Source organism: Myotis lucifugus, unplaced genomic scaffold (assembly GCF_000147115.1).
Source record: "Myotis lucifugus unplaced genomic scaffold, Myoluc2.0 scaffold_40, whole genome shotgun sequence".
NCBI lineage: Eukaryota > Metazoa > Chordata > Mammalia > Chiroptera > Vespertilionidae > Myotis > Myotis lucifugus.
In genome coordinates, this window is record NW_005871088.1 from 2,033,038 (window position 1) to 2,052,627 (window position 19,590).

The 19,590-nt window shown below is 38.2% G+C and overlaps 1 protein-coding gene across 1 annotated transcript in view; it reads left to right on the top strand.

The window, feature by feature from the left end:
• Nucleotides 1-19,590, top strand: part of GABRA3 (gamma-aminobutyric acid type A receptor alpha3 subunit) — a 205,189-nt gene that overhangs the window by 94,183 nt on the left and 91,416 nt on the right. Inside the window, exons 4-5 of the mRNA XM_023753038.1 lie at nt 4,687-4,754; nt 18,660-18,880. Of these exons, the coding sequence (XP_023608806.1) occupies nt 4,687-4,754; nt 18,660-18,880 (289 nt within the window). The remainder of the gene's footprint in view (nt 1-4,686; nt 4,755-18,659; nt 18,881-19,590) is intronic.

Sequence of the window (19,590 nt, forward strand, 5' to 3'; positions counted from 1 at the left end):
TGATGGGAGACCCAATGCCACAGTAAATTTACCAAAGAAAAGAAAATTCTATTTACTGTTTGTTTCAGAGGATAACATTGGAAGGAAATTGGGTCCCCAAGCAAATTAAGAAAAAGCCAAGGAGCGTCTGAAAACACTTGTTTAAAAAGCAGGGGAAATTCCTCTTTTTTTTCTTTATTGATTAAGGTATTACATATGTGGGGAAATTCCTCTTATCTGCCCATTAATTTATGTTTCACATTTGTCTCTCCTGTGGGCAGGAGCTATAGTATAAGTTAGAGCCATTATCAGGTCTAGTCTAATTCACTTATATTTTCATTTATTTAAGTGAAATGACCAATTCCTAATCATTGCTTCAAACAGAGGAGCTGTAGTGGTGGGTGGATATTGTCTTCTATGTCTGGAACCCAAGATCTTAAACTTCTGGGTAAGTTCTGTCCACCTGGCTTTATTGTATCACCTCTGGAATAGTATTAAGCAGCAGCAGCAGTTAATGTATACTGAACACTGGATCTGTTCTAACTACTGGCCTAACTACCATCTCTTTATTATTTTTCTTTATTGTTGAAAGTATTATAGATGTCCCCTTTTTAATATCATCTCTTTAAATCCTCTGAACAGTTCTGAGGTAAGTGCTATCATTATTCCAGTTTTTTCACATGAAGAAACAGACACAGAGACAAAAGGCAGAACCTGAACTCAAACCCAGTTAGTCATGCTTTTCACCATTGTGCCGTACTTCTGCAGGACACTTCCCTGAGTGTTGTTATATACCCTGATCCAAGGAAGATGGATTTCCTAGTCTGTAAATGGAATTTAGCCATTGGGGCTTGGTGGTCCTTGTGTGGAGTACTGGAGCATGGTCAAGTTTCCCTGTATTTGCCTGGCCTTTGAGTAGAGGGTCAGAGCTCTAAGGATATTAACATAAATTCACAACCCTCCCTCACTTGAGCTTCCAGGACATAAGTAACAATCCCTGTCTCCACATCCCTCTACATGAGAGATTTCTGGCTATTTAGATGAAAAGAGCGTTACCTCTCTTTTTCTCTTAGCATCTTCTCTCTTGCTTTCTCTTTCTCTCTCTCACTCTTAGTTCTGGCTATCTCTTGCCCTGTAACTTTCTGTGTAGTTAGTTTTATTTCCTCTTCCCAGTCTCTTTCTTTTCCACTGTCCTATTGTTTTACTTCTTCCTGTTCATCCTTTCTTTCCGTTTTCCTTCAATCCTCTTCTAATGACCTCTTTCCTATTCCTTTCTTTCCACTTATTTTTTCCCTCTTCCTTTCATTTACACCACTTCTCCTAATTCTCTTTATTTGCCATATTCTTACCAAATGGGATGGAAATGGAGAAGAAGGAATTAATTGTCCAGAGTACAATACCAAACTTCCCAACTTTCCCTGCAGTAAAGTCAGTGAAAGTTCTGTAGCTTGGCTAGGCCCTAATTTGGGAAAGCAGCCTCTCCCCACACTGTTTATTTCTTAGCAATCAATGGTTGCCTTTTAAATGAACACAAACAATTGAGAGAGGAGGAGGAGCATCAGATTTGCACAAAACCTCCCATCTTCCTTAGGCAGCAAAGAAAGCATGCCACTTGTTACCATCTGGTACCTTTAGTCAGATGCTTTTTGCTTGGTGCTACAGTCAGAGAGTTCCTAGTAGAGTTCTTCTGTTCTGAGTGAAAATTCAGAATTTGACTGGTCCGAAACCCTTGTTGTACAAGAGAGCAGCCAAAAGGAAACATTCTTGGTAAGGCATTTAGCAAGCTAGGCTTCAAAGATCTAGAATGCAAGCCTTCCAATTCCAGCCCAAGACTCTTATTTTAGCTACTTCCCTTTCTACCTCCAGTGACTCTACTGTCCCATTGAAACTAGAGCAGTCTCCTGCCACTTGATTTTGCTACCATTCTCTCTCTCCTTTTTTTTGCTGTAGTCTGGGCCCCCTGTTTTTAGGCTGCATAACTATCTTGCAATTTTGCAATTACTAGTATATTCGTTTAGAAAGTTGTTATATGTCTAGCTATGTCCTGCCTGGCATACTGGATTCAAATATAATTGTTTGAATTATATTTGAATCTCCAATTAATTAATTAATTTTGTTTTCTGTACTAAGAGAAAGAGCAGTGCTTCTCCAGCCAATGAACCTGGCATTGTATCTGAAGGTACAGGTTTTTAGGGTGCATGCTCTGGGTTCTGAAGTGTTGTCTCTTCTTCAAGCACAGAAATGGCTTCAAAGGATGCCCTAGATGAGAGGCTATTTAAAGCACAACTCTTGTTTCAGAGACATGTCATTTGCTGATTAAGCTTGGGAGTAAATTGTGTGTTTTGGTAAATTGACTATAGTGTTTATTATTATTAAACTAGAGGCCTGGTGCACAACATTCGTGCACTGGGAGGTGTGGGGGTCCCTCAGCTGACCTGCACCATCTCCAATCTGGGAGCCCTCAGGGGAGCCCTCTCCAATCCGGGAGTTTCTGTCTGTCTTTGAAATCATATGAGCGAATTGTCTGAGACCCCAACTCAGTTTGGTTTGTTGCTCACAGAATAATAGAGGCATTTTTTTTTCTTTGCTTCATTGGTGGAGATTTCCTGGAAGTTTTAGGATATCTTTCCTTTAATTTTTCCTAGACACTCTGATTTTCCTTATGTCTCTCACCTTTGCTTTCCTTCCATCCCCCACCACAACAGTAACTTGCTCCAGGCTCACTTTGCTCTAGTGTCTAGGAGATTCGTCTGCCACCAGAACTATGATTCCCAGCATTCCTGGTGCTCCCCGCGCTCTGGGCTTCCACTTCGGTCCTGGGGCTGCCACCAAAACTACTATTCCCAGAATTCCTGGTGCTCCCCGCGATCTTGGTTTTCCCTTACTGCTCTGGCTCTGTCCCATGGCCTCCCACTTTGCCAAGCTCTCCCTCTCTGCTCTCCATCTGGCTTACACAGGAGCCAATTTCCCCAAGCTGCTCCACTCTCTGCCTGCTCTCCCACTCTGCTCTCTTCCTGGTGCCTGTGTATGCAAATTAACCTGCCATTTTGTCAGGTTAATTTGCATACTCATTCCTGATTGGCTGGTGAGCATAGCAGAGGGATGGTCAATTTACATGTTTCTTTTTTATTATATAGGACGATACCCATAATCTCTTCTGAAAATTAAATGTTTGTGGATGCATGCAGTGGCCTTGAGTATACTAGTATGTGAGTAGGAGAACAGTGTATTAAGCCTAAGGGATGGTTCTGGAAAGTGGGAAGTCAAGCAAATCTAAGGTACATGTGGGCCAGAACCCAGGACTGGATGAGTAGAGTGAATATGCTACATATGGAGTAGGTGTGTTCCCTTCTCCATGAGGGAAAAGAAATAGTGCTATAGACTGCATTAGCCAGTCTCATTACATACATACATTGAGTCTTGTGTGGACTCTGTGTTAGCTGTGTTACTGGTGTGCTCTACTGGGGTCAGCTGTGCTGGGCTGGAGTGGGACTTGTTTGAATTTACTGTAATGATGGGGTGTTTGGTAGGTTGGAATGGGCTTTGTTAGGCTGTACTAAGCAGCCCTATGCTCTGAGGTATGCTGGAATGGATATGCTAGTCTGGGCTGCAAAGGGGTAGACAGGGCTGACACAAGCAAGAAAAGAGAAACTTAATAGTGTAATAACTTCACTTTTTTTGGTATCATTTTCCAACTTGGCAAATATGTGATGAATTCATCCATTCAGACCAAATTGTTCAGTCATCACTATATGAGTAATTGGTTCCTTTTCTATGTACTGAGGATACAGAGATAACAAAACAGGGAAACTGCCCTTCAGGGATTCTTGGATTAGGTAGGAAGGCAGACTAGAAAGCAGACAGTTACAAGAAAGAAAAATAAATGCAAAGAGAGTTTATGAGGTAATGTCAGTCATCTCCAAATATTTGTCACTTAACCCAACAAAAGTTTATTTCTCACCCATGCAAAGTCTATTGTAGATCTAGACTCTTGTTAATTTACCTTTATTTTTGAAAGTATTATAGATGTCAACTTCCCCTGCATGATCCCCTCCTCCCCACTCCTACCCCCTCCCAAGCCTTCACCACACTATTGTGTCCATGGGCAACCCTTTAGGGCAGTTGTCCTCCATGTGTTGGCTCATCATTCCAGGCTATATCAATCTTATGGTAGCTCCACATCAACATATGATGTTGACCATATGATGACCACGGCAGGGAGGGGCTTGTATGGGACCATAATTGTTCTACCCAGGGAGGGACACATATTACTTCCTCACATAAACAAAACCAGTCCCATGACCCCTCCCTACTTTAAGCAGGCAGTGGAGTGGGAGTGCATTCATTTGATGTTCCTGGAAGTGGAAGAGAGTTGGATATTGGAATATTTGTAACCTACCACAGGTAAGGATATTCCCAGGGTGAATGTCCACCACAGGTGATTTCAGAGATCACTAAGGGCTCTCACTAAGCTTTGGGATTCTGCTGTCATTCTCAATGACACCTAATAGGATGGATTTTGTATCTGTACCTAGCATGTTCTCCATGAAGAAATAGTACAAGAGGGTTTTTTTTAGGGTTTTTTTTTGACTGTGCCAAATAGCCTTTCTCAGATGTAGCAATCATTCCAAGTATTACACTGGTCTCTCTCAGAGCTAAGGCCATAGGTTTTCATGACACTCTGCTTTTCTATTTTCTTTGGCCCAGATGCAGTGACTGAAGTGAAGACTGATATCTACGTGACCAGTTTTGGCCCTGTGTCAGATACTGACATGGTAAGTGTAGTTCCTGGTAAAGTAAGAGTGAAAGATGATACATCAGATCAAATAAAATGTGTTTTTTCCCCTATGGCAGGTCCTATGGAGAAGTCTTATCTCAGATGAATTCTCTATCCTCACCAACCTACATTTAGCTGAATCCATCTCTTGCCCTGCTCTCCCCACATATTTACATAAAATGCATATACCCTCAATAGGAGTATCCTTCCCTTCTTTCTACAACACATCTTTCAAAATCAACCTGGCTTCCTATCCTCAATTAAACTTTCCCTGACATCTCCCTTCACATTTTGCCATCACCACACAATATTAGTACTGATAAGTCATATGAAGAGAACATTGTGGTGGGCACTCTCAGTTAAGCAGCCAGTGGTGTTATCAAAGGAGTCTGTTCCTTCCAAACAGGCCCAGGGACTTGGCTTGGCTGGGGTGATGCAGAGTGTTTGGAGTAAGAGTCTAAGCCACTTCTGGAAACTGATACTTCTACTGATGTGAGCAATTAGAGAGCTTTGGAGCATATTTAAGGACCAGGGCGGAGCACAGTAGAGCTAGAAAGGGGATGACTCCTGAGTCATTTGCAAGGACTTTCCCTTCTCCTATTGTTCTCCATTGCTGCCAAAGCAAAGAATGCAGAGGAGAGTTGAGACAGGAGACCCCATCCTAATGGACCATCTGATTAATATCTACTAAGTATCAGATATTGATTGAATAATTATTATATCAGGAACAAAAAAGCTATTAACTGCTCAGTATGCCTGACAATTAGATGCTCAGTAAATTTTTGTTGAATGAGTGACTTTGTGTTGAAAATAACAATTTTTAAATAAAAAAATATATATTTAAAAATATGAAATGTCCATGTTTATACTTATTTTTCTCTGTATCACTATATTCAGTGAGACTACTACTTAGCAAGGGACAGAGCTTCTTTAGACCTGTTGGGTAAATATAAACAGTGTATAGGGACATAATAGAATTTGCCCTTTAGGTAATACAGAAACATTGAGTAGGGCAGTAAAAATATGTTTTGTTTTAGAATGATTGATCTGGCACTCTGTACAGATGGACTATAAGAGGCAAAAGACTGGAGGATGAGAATTGGTTTAGGCATGTTGACTTCACAGGACTCTCCTTTCAGTCACACAGTTCTAGGAATCAGTTGGAGAAGCAGGTTAGTTCTCAGGAGAGAGAGTCATGAGTGGTTGTGAGGGAAGGTTGAACACACACACATACACTCACTCTCATTCATGCACCAACATCCACAAATACATTCAGAAAAATGTATATGCATGTAAGAAAATACACACAGAATACAAACAACCCACATGTTACCCTAAGCACTCCATAGACACACATGTGCAAATAGATTCCTAAATCTAGGGGTACTACAAACACACAAACAGCCCCTGCCCAAACCAGCTCCTCTCTTTGCTCCTTCCCAACCCAAGGAGGCCAACCCTGAAGGCATTTCAAACAATCCAGACTTTCTATCTCTTTTGAAGTTTCATGTTCCACTTGCTTGTTTGTTTTTCTTTCTTATGATTAAGTAGAAAAATGGCTCTTTCCTAATAGGGAGGGAAGACTTTGGTCAAATAAACTTCAGGTTATTTTTTAGCTGCACTTCAATCCTGTCACAAGGCAGAATAGCTTTCATCACTTTGGCTGGGAAACACATTTCTGGTTCTTTTAAAAACTCCTTCATTGAAAACTTATTCATGAGCTACTTGGTAGATTGGGCAATTGACCCAGGGTCAGGGATGACTTTTGGTGAAGCATCAGGCCTTAGCAGCTAGTGGAAGCATGAACCCAGGCTCCCCTGAGACCACAGATAACATGGAAAAATAGATGAGAATTTATTATAGTTGGTTGGGTTCTTGACTTACTTGGTCTAGAATACTTTTTAAGGAAACAGAGACAGACTTTTATTAACAAAGTGATGGCATTACGGTGCCGTTTTAATCATTAAACCAGCACCACCCATAATCCCTTATAGCCATTTCACTCCTTGGTCAAACACTGACCTCCAAAGACATAGATCCTGTGTTTGACAGAAAGTTCCATGTCTGTTTTGTTAATATCAGTACCACCAGTGCCTAATTCATTGTTTGGTATTTGGTAGACTCTCAGCAGTTTGTTAAATACAAAAATGAATGAGATGGGAAAAATTAAATTTGAGGAGAAAATTATAACTGTGTTCCTCCATTTGACTAAAAGTTCTTCAAAGGTGGAAAACATGTTAGGTACATTTCTGTATCTCCAGTACCTAGCAAAAGAATTGACACAGGTACTCTGTGTTTGCTGAAATTAAATGAAATATTAGTAGCAAGTCCTGCAGATAAAGACAGGAAAGTAACTTTTTTCAGGGGACACTGTTGAATAGCAAGACTAATGAGTTTCTGATTGATGGCTCCAAGCTTTAGGCTTCTCCATCCATGTTTTGGTGGCTTCTCTACCTATGAAAATAAGGAGCTGTGACAATAGGGAATTGGGCAGAGATGAAAGCGGAACAGTTGTAGATTTTTCTAAGGGGAAAGTCGGAGAAAGAAATATACTTAATGCAGAGCATAAGATATAAGCTGTAAACTGGTTATTATGGGGATTTTATAGGCATCTTAAATGAAAGGCTTGTGTTAACCATTTGCAGTAAATGGAGCTTGATGGTCACACCATATATAGCTTTTAAGTAGCAATACCAATTTTGTGTCAGTGGTCTCCCAGAAGAGAAACAGAATAAGGGATACAATCTTAATTTGAATAAACAGGCCATGTGAACTTCTCTGATTTTCTATTTTTAGAAGAGTTTAGACCATTTTTTCAATGTATGAAAAGATGGTGGAGGTAACAATGGAGGAGGCTGAAAAAGGTTTAGTAAAAATGCAGTTTCATTGCCACTTCTCTCTTAAATTGTGTCTGTTTATTCCTTGCCAATGAGTAATGGCTCTTGGCAAGTAGAAATTTTCCCGGTCTCCCAAGAACATTTGGATTAGAATGCAGAGGAACTGGGATACTGGCTTAAGGATGGCATGCTATGCATATGGTCAATGACTGGAAAGGAAAGTAGAAAGCTGATAGACGATAGTTGATGAGAATAGATCTTAAGTGTCCTTATCACATACAAAAACAATTAAGGTAATCGAAGTTAGTATGGTAATAAATTCACAATGTATATGTATCCTGGTCCAAACCAGCTTCTGACAAAGCTTGTATTTTAGCTCTCCTCCTAAAGCTTCAGGCTCTGCTCTGGTCCTTGAACATGCCAGAGGTGCAGGGGCCCAGGGTTCTGAGTTATGTATTCAATAATGGTTTCTCTGAATGTACTGATAAAGCTAGTGATTAAAAATAAAGAGGACAAAGGGTAGTAATATTAGTAGAGTCAGAGAGAATAACTGGGAAACTTAAAATGCCAATTCGAGGTATTATCAACCTCACCTTTTTCCCCAGGGATACTTGAACTGCTTAGATACCTGGTAGATAATAAGTGCCCAACTCTCACTTCTCAGAGAAACTTCTTAGGGTATGTGGTTGACAGCCAGGTAATAAAGAAAGTAGATTATGAACCAACAGTACAAATTGATTAGAAAAATAAAATGGAGGACTGGGGATAAGAACCAATAAAAGACATTATAATTATAATTCTTGGTAACATATTCAGGTGACTTACATTTTGTTCTGACAACTGCTTATAAAACCATGCAAAGTTATCAGAGTATTCAAAGACTGTATATGAAAAAATGGTGTTAATTAAAAAGAAAGTAGCATAGAGACCTCTTTCCTGGTGGTAATGGGCTTGAAGTTATTGTACCTGTTTCCTTTCTAGCACTGGGAAAAATGGCTATGTCCACTTCAAATCCTCACTTACTGATGGTCTTGGGTACAGAAGCAGAGAGCCTTTGTCTATTTTGAAAGCCTCTTAGGCTATCAATTTCCTCTTATTCCTAGGCTACCATATTCCTAGATGCAATATAGAAAGAGGGTCTATGTCTATAGGATTTTGCCTAGGATTCCATGACCAGGAATTTCCTGGCTACTTTATGTAAAATAGACAGGCAGGACACATAAACAATGCTAATAAGACAATTTCAAGGGCTAAATGCAACTAAAAGAGGCATATGGATTATGAGTCTCTAAAATAGAAAATGATAGAGAGAAGGCAAAGAGCAAAAGGAAGTCTGGAAGGCCAAAACAAATGGAGGAGGGTAGCCTGCATGTGGGACAATGACAGTGACTTTACTGTAATGTAGTTGTCATGTACCTTGGCCCCAGACCCTGTTAATGTGGAATCAACCTCGGAGGCCCTTTCTGTTGGCTGCTTTAAAACACTGCACAGTGTAGGAGTTGAAGACATTCAAGCTCTAATACCAAGCCAAAAATTCTTCCCCAAGAGCCACATGTCCTTATATCATCTCTGACTGGTACAGGAAATTCATTGTGTCTTTCCCAGGAGACAGACTTAGGCTAGGCTTATTATCTGGAAGATGGAATTTAACTGCCTCACAGAACAGCAGAATTTGTTTGTCAAATTGTAGGCACTCATCCTTGGAGAGTATACATGGGTCAGTTTTCAAGGAAATAATTGATTGCCTGCCTTCCTTTTTCTTTCTTTCCTTCCTTTCCTTCCTTCCTTCCTTCCTTCCTTCCTTCCTTCCTTCCTTCCTTCCTTCCTTCCTTTTTTTCAAATTGCATTTTGAGAATAGTCAGGTCAAAATTGGATTGCTTTTGGCCAAAGATCACAGGATACTTATGGAGCAAATAATCATAATGTGATTTTCCCCAATAGTTTTTACTTTGTCAAGAATAATATATTTAAGAATGGGTATCCATCATCCAAATGTTTTAAATCTTAAACATTTTGCCATATTTATTTTATTTTTTAATATCTAAAGATACACATGAAGTTCCCTGTGTACCTTTAAGCTAACTCCATTCCTCTCCCTCCCCAGAGATAATCACAGGCTGGAAGTGATTATATCCCACAGAGACACACCAAAGTAGAGAAAATAGTTTAATAGAATCTCATGTACCTAACCCCCATCATCAAAAATTGTCATCTTTTTTGGCCAATCTTATTTAACCTATATTCCTACCACTACCCCAAACTGTTTTCTCCTATTTTACCTTCTTTTCTTAAACTTATGAGAAGTTTTTTATATTTTTAGTAATGTTAAAGCAGCCTAGTTTTGGTTTTGTTCATCACCTGTATTATTTCTTTTTTTGTTTTCTGTTTCACTGATATTTTCTTTTGTCTGGATTATATTTTCCTTCATTTTCCTTGGGGTACTCTGTGGTCCTTCTGGTTTCTTGAAGTAGATTAGTTTATAGTTTTCCTTTTTCTTAAGGCTATCTTTAAGGCTTCTTTATGGCTGTCAATTTCCCTCCCAGTATCACTTGAAGAGTCCACTAAAGATTTCATACACAAGCATTTTCACTGTTGTTCTGTTCCAGGTATTTTCTAATGTGTTTATTTATTTTTCCTTTGTTTCTTAAAAACTTTAGTGGGTTTTTCAATTTTCAAAAATAAAACTTTGTTATTATTTTTTTCTTTTTTTTTGTTAATCCTCACCCAAAGATATTTTTCCATTGATTTTTAGAGAAAGTGGAAGAGAGGGGGAGAGACAGAGAGAGAGAAACATCTATGTAAGAGAGACCCACAGATTGGTTGTCTCCCACATGCACCCTGACCAGGCCCAGGGATCGAGCCTGCAACCATGGTACGTGCCCTTGACCGTACCATGCCTTCATGTATGTATACAAGAGACACAGGAACCTTCAGTCCGAGGGCCTAACTCTATCCACTGAGCCAAAACATCTAGGGCTGTTATCAACCTCTAATTTAATGCCTCATTGAAAGAAGGTGGTCTATAAGATATGGAATCTTTTTTGTTTTACAGTAAAACCTTGATATAAGTGACTAATTCAAGCAAAGGTGTGTCCGTTAAAGCCAAAAGTCCATTATGTAATAAAGTAAGTTTGCCAAATGCATATGTTAAAAATTGACCAATTAGCTAGTAAATTGACCAATTTACCTGTTTTTAGTTAGGTAGATATATTTATGTAATTACAATTATGTATGCAAAATTTAATTTCACAGAAAAGTTTTCTATATGAATTACTGTAATTTTAAATTTATACTGAATAAGTCTAGTAAATGTATGCATTTACCAGTCACCATGAGCAAACAAATGCACATGACTGGAGTGTAGCTTAGCACACATCGGAACATTGACATCACATGTTAAAATTGTTGCAGAAAATCATACCAGGAGACAACAGAATCAATTACTGCACTCAATGCCATGTGATCATATGCTAATCACATGGTGTGTCTATGAGCGGTGTGTCTTGGATTTAAATATGTAGACTATAGTTGTAGATATGTAATATTTATTTATGTTGGCAAAAGTACCAGTATTTTTTCCAACACATGACCTATTTGCTAAAATTTATTTAAAATGACAGTAAGTTAATAACAAAAAATAACTTGTTAATTTAATTATAATCACATATTGATTTAAAGCATTTTAAAATTAACAAGGTGTACATTTTCCCATATGACATATGGCCTAGAAATTTTATCTATTAAATCTGAAGTCCATTAAATCAAGGTCCTCAAAATCAAGGGTCACTTATATCAAAATTTGTATTATGGCTTAGCACATGATCATTCATTTTTGGTAAAAATGTGTGTTTCGTTAAGTGTAAGTGGATAAGTCTGTGTGTTCCTTGGCTTATGCTTATCAATTCATTGTTCATATATCTTTCTTTTTGTTGTTGTTTTTATTTGTTTAATATATTTTTATTGATTTCAGAGAGGAAGGGAGAGGTAAAGAGAGTTAAAAACATCAGTGATGAGAGAGAATCATCAATCAACAGCCTCCTGCATGCCCCACACTGGGGATCGAGCCCGTAACCCAGGCATGTGCTCTGACCAGGAATCAAACCGTGACCTCCTGCTTCATAGGTCAATACTCAACCACTGAGCCACACCAGCTAGGCCATTGTTCATGTATCTTAATCATCCATATTGTTGGTATGATTGGTCTTTCATTTACTAGTATTGAGATTCTACAAGTTTGTCACTTTCTCTTTGTAATTCAGTTTTTGCCTTATGTATTTTGAGGACATGTTACCCATACAAGAAAACTTAGATTTTTTTTCCACTTGAGATACACCATTTTTTAGTATAGTGATATTGTATCCCAAGGAATAATGTTTGTCCTACAGTCCATTATGTCTATATTTTCTAGTTATAAAACTTTATTTTCATTTGGATTTTTCCAAACAGATGTTTCCACCATTTTATTTTGACCTGTATTTTTATGTGTCTTTAGGTGTGTCTCTTGTATATATACATACCATATGGCTACATTATGTATTTATCCTTAGACTATATTAATTTTGTTTTATGTATTATTTTCCTCATTTGTTCCTATCCTTTTTTTCTTGCCTTCTATAGGATTGAAACAACTGCATTCCCATTCATTTTTCGCCACAGTGTTATAAGTTTTACATTCTATTTTTAGTATATTCTTTAGTGGTTACCTTAAATGTTAACATACATACTTGACTTAAAGTCTGATATTTCCAGTATCATCCCAAATAATATAAGAATGCATTAACTCACATATTACTAAACCCTCCTTCTATTTTATTTACTCTAGTTATTTGTTCCACTTTGTTTTTATAGCCATTATTATCTTTTACAAGGAACCATTATTTATTAGTTTACCCTTAAGTTTGTCAACACTTATGCTCACTCTTCCTTCTTGCATCTTCCTGGTTGTTTCATTTTCAACCACATGAAGAACTTATTTAGTAGTTCTTTTCTTGAGGATTCATTCACTAATTTATTTATTCAAAAGTATTTATAGAGCACATACTATATGCCAGGTAGAGTTTTAGGTGCTAGAGATATAGCAGCAAACAGAACAAAGTCTCTGCTCTCATGGAGCTTCCAGGCTAGTGGAATGAAAGAAATAGTAAGCAAATAAAAATACATTTTGTTAGTGCTATCTGATAAAATAATGCATGAAGAAAAAATAATGCATGGTAATAAGAAGGGGGATTGCTATTTATGATAGAATGGTCAAAGAATGCTCCTCTGATATGGAGACTTTTGAATGAGACCTGAATGGTGTGGGTGACCCAGATATGAGATAATCGAATTTTGTGTAAAATTATCTTTATTTTGATCTCATATTAAAAGATACTCTAGTTGGCTATAGAAGTCTTTTGGCTCCTATTGTTGTTTTCAAGACATCTGCTATCAGTCAAATTGTTATTTCTTTGTAAGTAATATGCCTTTTCTATTTTGCTTTTAAAGATCTCCTCTTTGGTATTCTTCAAATTCACTATATATTGGTTTGGATCTATTTTATTATATTGAGCTCTCAACTCATTATGGTTCTTGAAGCTAAGGATGAATATATTTCAATAATTTTAGAGGCTATCATTCATTAGTACTTTAAGTATTGCTTCTCCATGTTCTCTCTAACTTTAGAATTTTATTAGATTACTAGTGACCTGGTGTACAGATTCATGCACATTGAAAGGAAATTAATTAGAAGGTGGCTGTTGGGATGGGACTGGACAAGACAGGCTGGACACAACCTGGAGCCAACCTCCCGTGGTCCTTCCCCAGCATCTGCAGAGTGAGCGGAGTCCCTCTGGCAGGTGGGGGTCCCTCGGCCTGGCCTGTGGGGATCAGGCCAAAACCAGCTTTCTGACATCCCCCGAAAGGTCCTAGAGTGTGAGAGGGCACTCTGCAAAGTTGCTGTCATACAGGGTGTGGAACGCAAATGCAAGTGTGCAGTAAACCAGATTCGGGGCCAACAGGGCCCCAGCAACAACATAACCCACTGCCGAAGGTGGAATTGCGTGTCCCTGTGAGGAATCGGGCTCCGTCCTCTCTGGTTTTGGTTGCGTCACCTGAGAACCATCGTTGCCAAGTAACTGTAGCTCAGCAGCTCCTGCATTGACCATCTGCCCCCTGGTGGTTAGTGTGCATCATAACGACTGGTTGGAAGGTCAGACACTTAGCATATTAGCCTTTTATATATATAGATACTGAACCTTTCCCTTTCATACTTCATGGTACATACCCTTTCGTTTATCTGTCTGAAATTTTCACTGAGCAATTTTTCTTCACATTTCAATTTTCTAATCTCTAATGATATCTAATCTATGTAACATCAATTTATTTTCAAGACTATTTTTCTTTTACATAAGATCTACTTAAAATAGACCTTTTAAAAATCTGGGTTTTTTTGCTCTTACTCCAGTGGTTCTCAACCTTCTGGCCCTTTCAATACAGTTCCTCATGTTGTGAGCCAACCATAAAATTATTTTCGTTGCTACTTCATAACTGTAATGTTGCTACTGTTATGAATCATAATGTAAATATCTGATATGTAGGATGGTCTTAGGCGACCCCTGTGAAAGGGTCGTTTGACCGCCAAAGGGGTCACGACCCACAGGTTGAGAACCACTGTCTTACTCCATAATGTTTGGATTTTTTTCTATTGTTCTCAATATATTCTTTGATGTCTGTATCATCTTAATTATAGTTCCCTTATAATATGTTTGATTATTCTGTTATATTAAGTTATTAGAGAGGGTTTAATTTAGTTATATGTTACTAATATATCAGCTGACTCTCGCTCATGACCATTTCCTTAGGCATTTGTTGTTGTGGATTGTGAGCTGATTTTCAACAAGCATTTATTTCTAGTCATGTCCCTCCACAGTGTTTTTGTATTTGCTTTTGCAAGTCAATCTAGAGGTATCCCCATCTTTAGACCAATTTTATGTTAATGTTTCTGCTTAAAAGCCCCTAATCAGGCAGATAGTATACATTTAATATGAATCCCATATAAGATTAGGCCTAAGGTTGCTAAATCTCAGTAGAAATGCTTCTTCTATACCCCTCTTCATTCAGAATTCATGCTTGGATAGACAAGTTTCCTTCTGAATTTTCATTTTGTAGACTGGTTTTGTCTAGTTCATTTTATGTAATTAACCTTTTTGCTGAGGTTGAGTCCTTCAGGATCTTGGTTTTATGTAGCAGTCTAGTTCTAGCATTTTACCTGGCACAGTCCTGATTTATACCTGTTGTCCTGGTATAATTGTTGATAAAACCTCCTATCACTCTCAAAAGTGTTCCAGTTTAGACAATAAAGTATATAATATCCTAATCCTTAAGCAGGAATATGCTGGGTATGCTAGAGGAAGAGAAAAGCCAGATTAGGTAATCTGAAGAGGGAAGAATGGTTAAAAATGAACTCAGACTTATTTTCCTTAGCATAATATAATCAAGGTCCATCCATATTACCCCAAATGGCAAAATTTCATATTTTCTTATGGGTAAGTAGTATTCCATTTGGTGGGGGGGGGGGCAATAATGCAATATACAGTTCATGTATCATAGAAATGAACACTTGAAACTTATAAAATCTTATTAACCAGCTAGAGGCCCATTGTACGGATTCGTGCACCATTGGAGTCCCTCTGCCTGACCTGTGGGGATTGGGCCAAAACCAGCTCTCTGACATCCCCCGAGGGGTCCCAGATTGCAAGAGGGCAGTTCTTGGGTGACGCATCCCAGAATCAGGCTCCCTCCTCTCTGGTTCCGGGTGCATCACCCAAGAACCACGGCTGCCAAGTCACCGCAGCTCGGCAGCTCCTGCATTGAGCATCTGCCCCCTGGTGGTCAATGCCAATCATAGCTACCAGTTGGAGTATCTGTCCCCGGGTGGTCAGTGTGCATCATAGCTACCAGCCGGTCAGCCGGTCGCTTAGGCTTTTATATATATAGATGTCACCCCAATAAATTTAACTAAAAAAGGAAATTAAGTAAAATCTCAGACATTTCATGTAGCATAATTTTCAATGTCATATCTCCTAGGACAAGAGAAACAAGGGAAAAAATAAACAAATGGGACTACATCAAACTAAAAAGCTTCTGCACAACAAAATAAACTATCACCAAAATGAAAAGGGAATCCACAGTATGAGAGAACATATTTGCCAATGATAAATCTGATAAGGGGTTAATTTCCAAAATATGTAAAGAAATCATACAACTCAAAAAAGGAATACAAACAATCCAATTAAAAAAATTGGCAAAGAACTTGAATAGACACTTCTCCAATGAGGACATACATGTAGCCAACAGACGCATGAAAAAATGCTCAATGTCACTAATCATCCCATAGATGCAAATTAAAATGGCAATGAAGTATCACCTCACACCTGCCAGAATGGCTACCATCTATAAATCAACAAACAACAAGTGCTGGTGAGGATGTGGAGAAAAGGGAACCCTCATGCACTGCCAGTGAGAATGCAGACTGGTGCAGTGACTTTGGAAAACAGTATGGAGTTTCCTCAAAAAATTAAAAATGGAACTCCCATTTGACCCAGCCATCCCATTTCTGGGAATATATCTTAAGAATCCCGAAACAGCAATCAGAAAAATATATGCACCCCTATGTTCACAATAGTATTATTTACAATAGCTAAGATCTGGAAACAGCCCAGGTGCCCATTAGCAGATGAGTAGATAAAAAAGCTGTGGTACATTTACACAATGGAATACTATGCTGCTGTAAAATAGAGGAATCTCTTAACCTTTGCAACAGCATGGATGGACCTAGAGACCATTATAGTGAAACTAGAGGCCCAATGCATGAAATTCATGCAAGGGGCTTGGCCCTCACAGCCGCAGTGGCTTGCCTCAGCCCTCGCAGCCCAGCTTCATCCAGAAGGTCATCCGAAAGGATGTCTGGAAGGTCATTTGGCTGTCTGGTCTAATTAGCATATTACACTTTTATTATTATAGATAAGTGAAATAAGCCAGAGAAAGACAAATACCGCATATGATCTCACTTATATGTGGAATCTGATGAACAAAATAAACTGATGAAAAAAATAGTAACAGAAGCATGAATACATGGAACATACCGACAGCTGTCAGAGGAGAAGTGGGTTGGGAAATGGGAAGAGATTAACCAAAGAACTTGTATGCATATCTGTATAGCCCATGGACACAGACAGTAGTGTGATGAAGGCCTGGCTGGCGGAGGAAAGTGGGGAATGAGGGGACATCTGTAATACTGTCAACAATAAAAAAGAAGATTAAAAAAAGAAGAGCTCAGAGAGGAAGGTAAGGGCCAGTTTATTAAGTGCTTTCTAGGTAAGGGAAGGATATTAGAATTTATTCCAGGTATGATTGGAGGCCATTAATGGATTTTAAGCCAAAGGATTTTAAGCAGCTTCTGGTTGTTTATTTTGCCTGGCTACCTATAGGTGTCCCCCATGCCTTATGTACTTTAGTGGTTAGCCAAGGATTGGGGCAGAGTTTGTACTCAGATTTTGGGACATACCCTCTCAGTGGTTATCTTGCTTCCAGGGTCTCCCCCTGAATTTTCAGCTCTTGGCCAACCTTAAGCCATCTCCTCTGAGATATTATGCCAATAAGATTTCTGTCAAACAATCATCACCCAGAACAGTTCTGTTATCGGTGATTTAGTGGAAGACTCCACTATTGTCTCTGTCTGAATTTTTTAAACATGAGGTCTTCCTCATGTGTGTATAGTTAGTATAGTGGTTAGCTAGGATTTGGGGCAGAGTATATACCCAGATTTAGGGTACTATTCCTACTGTGGCTCTCTTCTAGGACTCTCACCCTTAAATTTTCAGATTATTTGCCACTTTGAGCCAGTAAGGCTATGTTATCATAACATGTGAATTCGAGGTTTGGAGGAACACCTTTGAGAAAGAAAAGCCACAAATGTAATTTTAATCCATTGCTATTGCCATCTTTCAATGGTAAACTTTTCTCAAGTATTTGCCTTTTAGTCACTTTCCATTGCTTTAAAATAGTCTATCATTCTATCTTTCTATTTATTCAAATTTTATAGTTAATAGTTATAATGATTTAGTCATTATAACTAAATGATTAAGTATCCAAATGATTTAGTCTGCTGTTACCAAAACATAGAACATTTATTTTAATTTGTGTTTATATTAACAGCAATTTTGAAAATTTTCATTTTTATTAGCCATTTTTATCCATTTCATGAATTTTCTGTTCATGTCATTTACCCATTTTCTATTTGTTTGTTCCTTTTTAAGTTATCTGTAAGAGTTCCTTATTTATTAAATATATTAAGATATTAATTCATCAAACATTTTTATTTGAGGCTCAAATGAAATATGTTCTAAAATTTAAAGTTTTGTATTTGTGGTGATTATTATGTTGGCCTTTCATGTTCATATGGGATCATTTAGTAGGAGCAGACAAGGTAAGGAATTTGTTCTTACTAGAGCTGCCGGGACATGGAGAAGGGAGCTCTTGCCTTTTTATAAGACAAGATCTTGTGGTTAGCTTTTATTATTTATTTATTTATTTATTTATTAAAAGTATATTTTTATTGATTTCAGAGAGGAAGGGAGAGGGAGAGGGAGAGAGAGAGAGAGAAACATGAATGATGAGAAGAGAATCATTGATCAGCTGCCTCTTGCACGCCCCCTACTGGGGATCAAGCCCGCAACCCGGGTATGTGCCCTTGACCGGAATCGAACCCGGGACCCTTCAGTGCGCAGGCTGATGCTCTAACCACTGAACAAAACCAGCTCGGTGTGGTTAGCTTTTATGATGTGCAGGGCAGTATTGACAGTGACTTTCCTAAGCAAAATCTTGTCAGACATATTATCTCTGTACTTACTGATCTCCATGGCATTATTTTTCAATCATAATCATTTGTTATACCCATAACTAGTGTTAATAGGCTGCTGCATCTCTGCATCAGAGGAAATATTGCAAGGTAATTAATATTTGCAAAGGACACTGCGTCCTTACTAGAACTCTACTCAAACATTGTTCTCTCTCTTTTTTGTCCCTAGGAATACACCATTGACGTATTTTTTCGACAGACATGGCATGATGAAAGACTGAAATTTGATGGACCGATGAAGGTCCTTCCACTGAACAATCTTCTGGCTAGTAAGATCTGGACCCCTGACACCTTCTTTCACAATGGGAAGAAATCGGTGGCCCATAACATGACCACACCTAACAAGTTGCTCAGACTGATAGACAATGGAACCCTCCTCTACACAATGAGGTCAGAAAGTGATATCCCTTTCTAAAATATACTTGTGGGTACGACTAGGTTTTAAAGCAGCATGTTTTAGGCTATCCATTGAAAATTCTTTCAAGTTTACAGATTTTAAATGCACACATAGGTGTCTGCTCTTAACACATTTGCAGATATACACACTCATGGACATATATATACTAGTATAGATACACATATAAATTGAGAGTTGGCCATATGAACATTCTAAAAAACACAGAGATATATGTTCATGATGTATAAATGCTGCATACGCCAAGACACATGTGCACTAACACACATGCATATACATTATCAAGAACACTTAAATATACAGACTCACAGCCATATACATAGGCATGAAGATTGTGATAGTCAGAATAGGCTAATTTTAACTGTAAAAACAAACTACTATGATGCAGGTTATGAGAATCACATGAGCTAATGATGGATATTTTCTGAAACATACAATGCTACATATATGCAAAATTACAGCAGCATATGTTTAAAGCCACATGATCTTGGAATTCTGAGGAGTTTGATATAAGTGAAGTTTCTGAAGAACTTAAAACTATATCTTTTAAGCCAGCAGTCACCAATCTTTTGGACCTCATGGACCACTGGTCGGTGAATGCTGTTTTAAGCAATATATAATGAATCATCAGAAACATAAAATTGTGATGGTTTTTGTGCTTTGGGGGATTGTGATGGTTGTTATG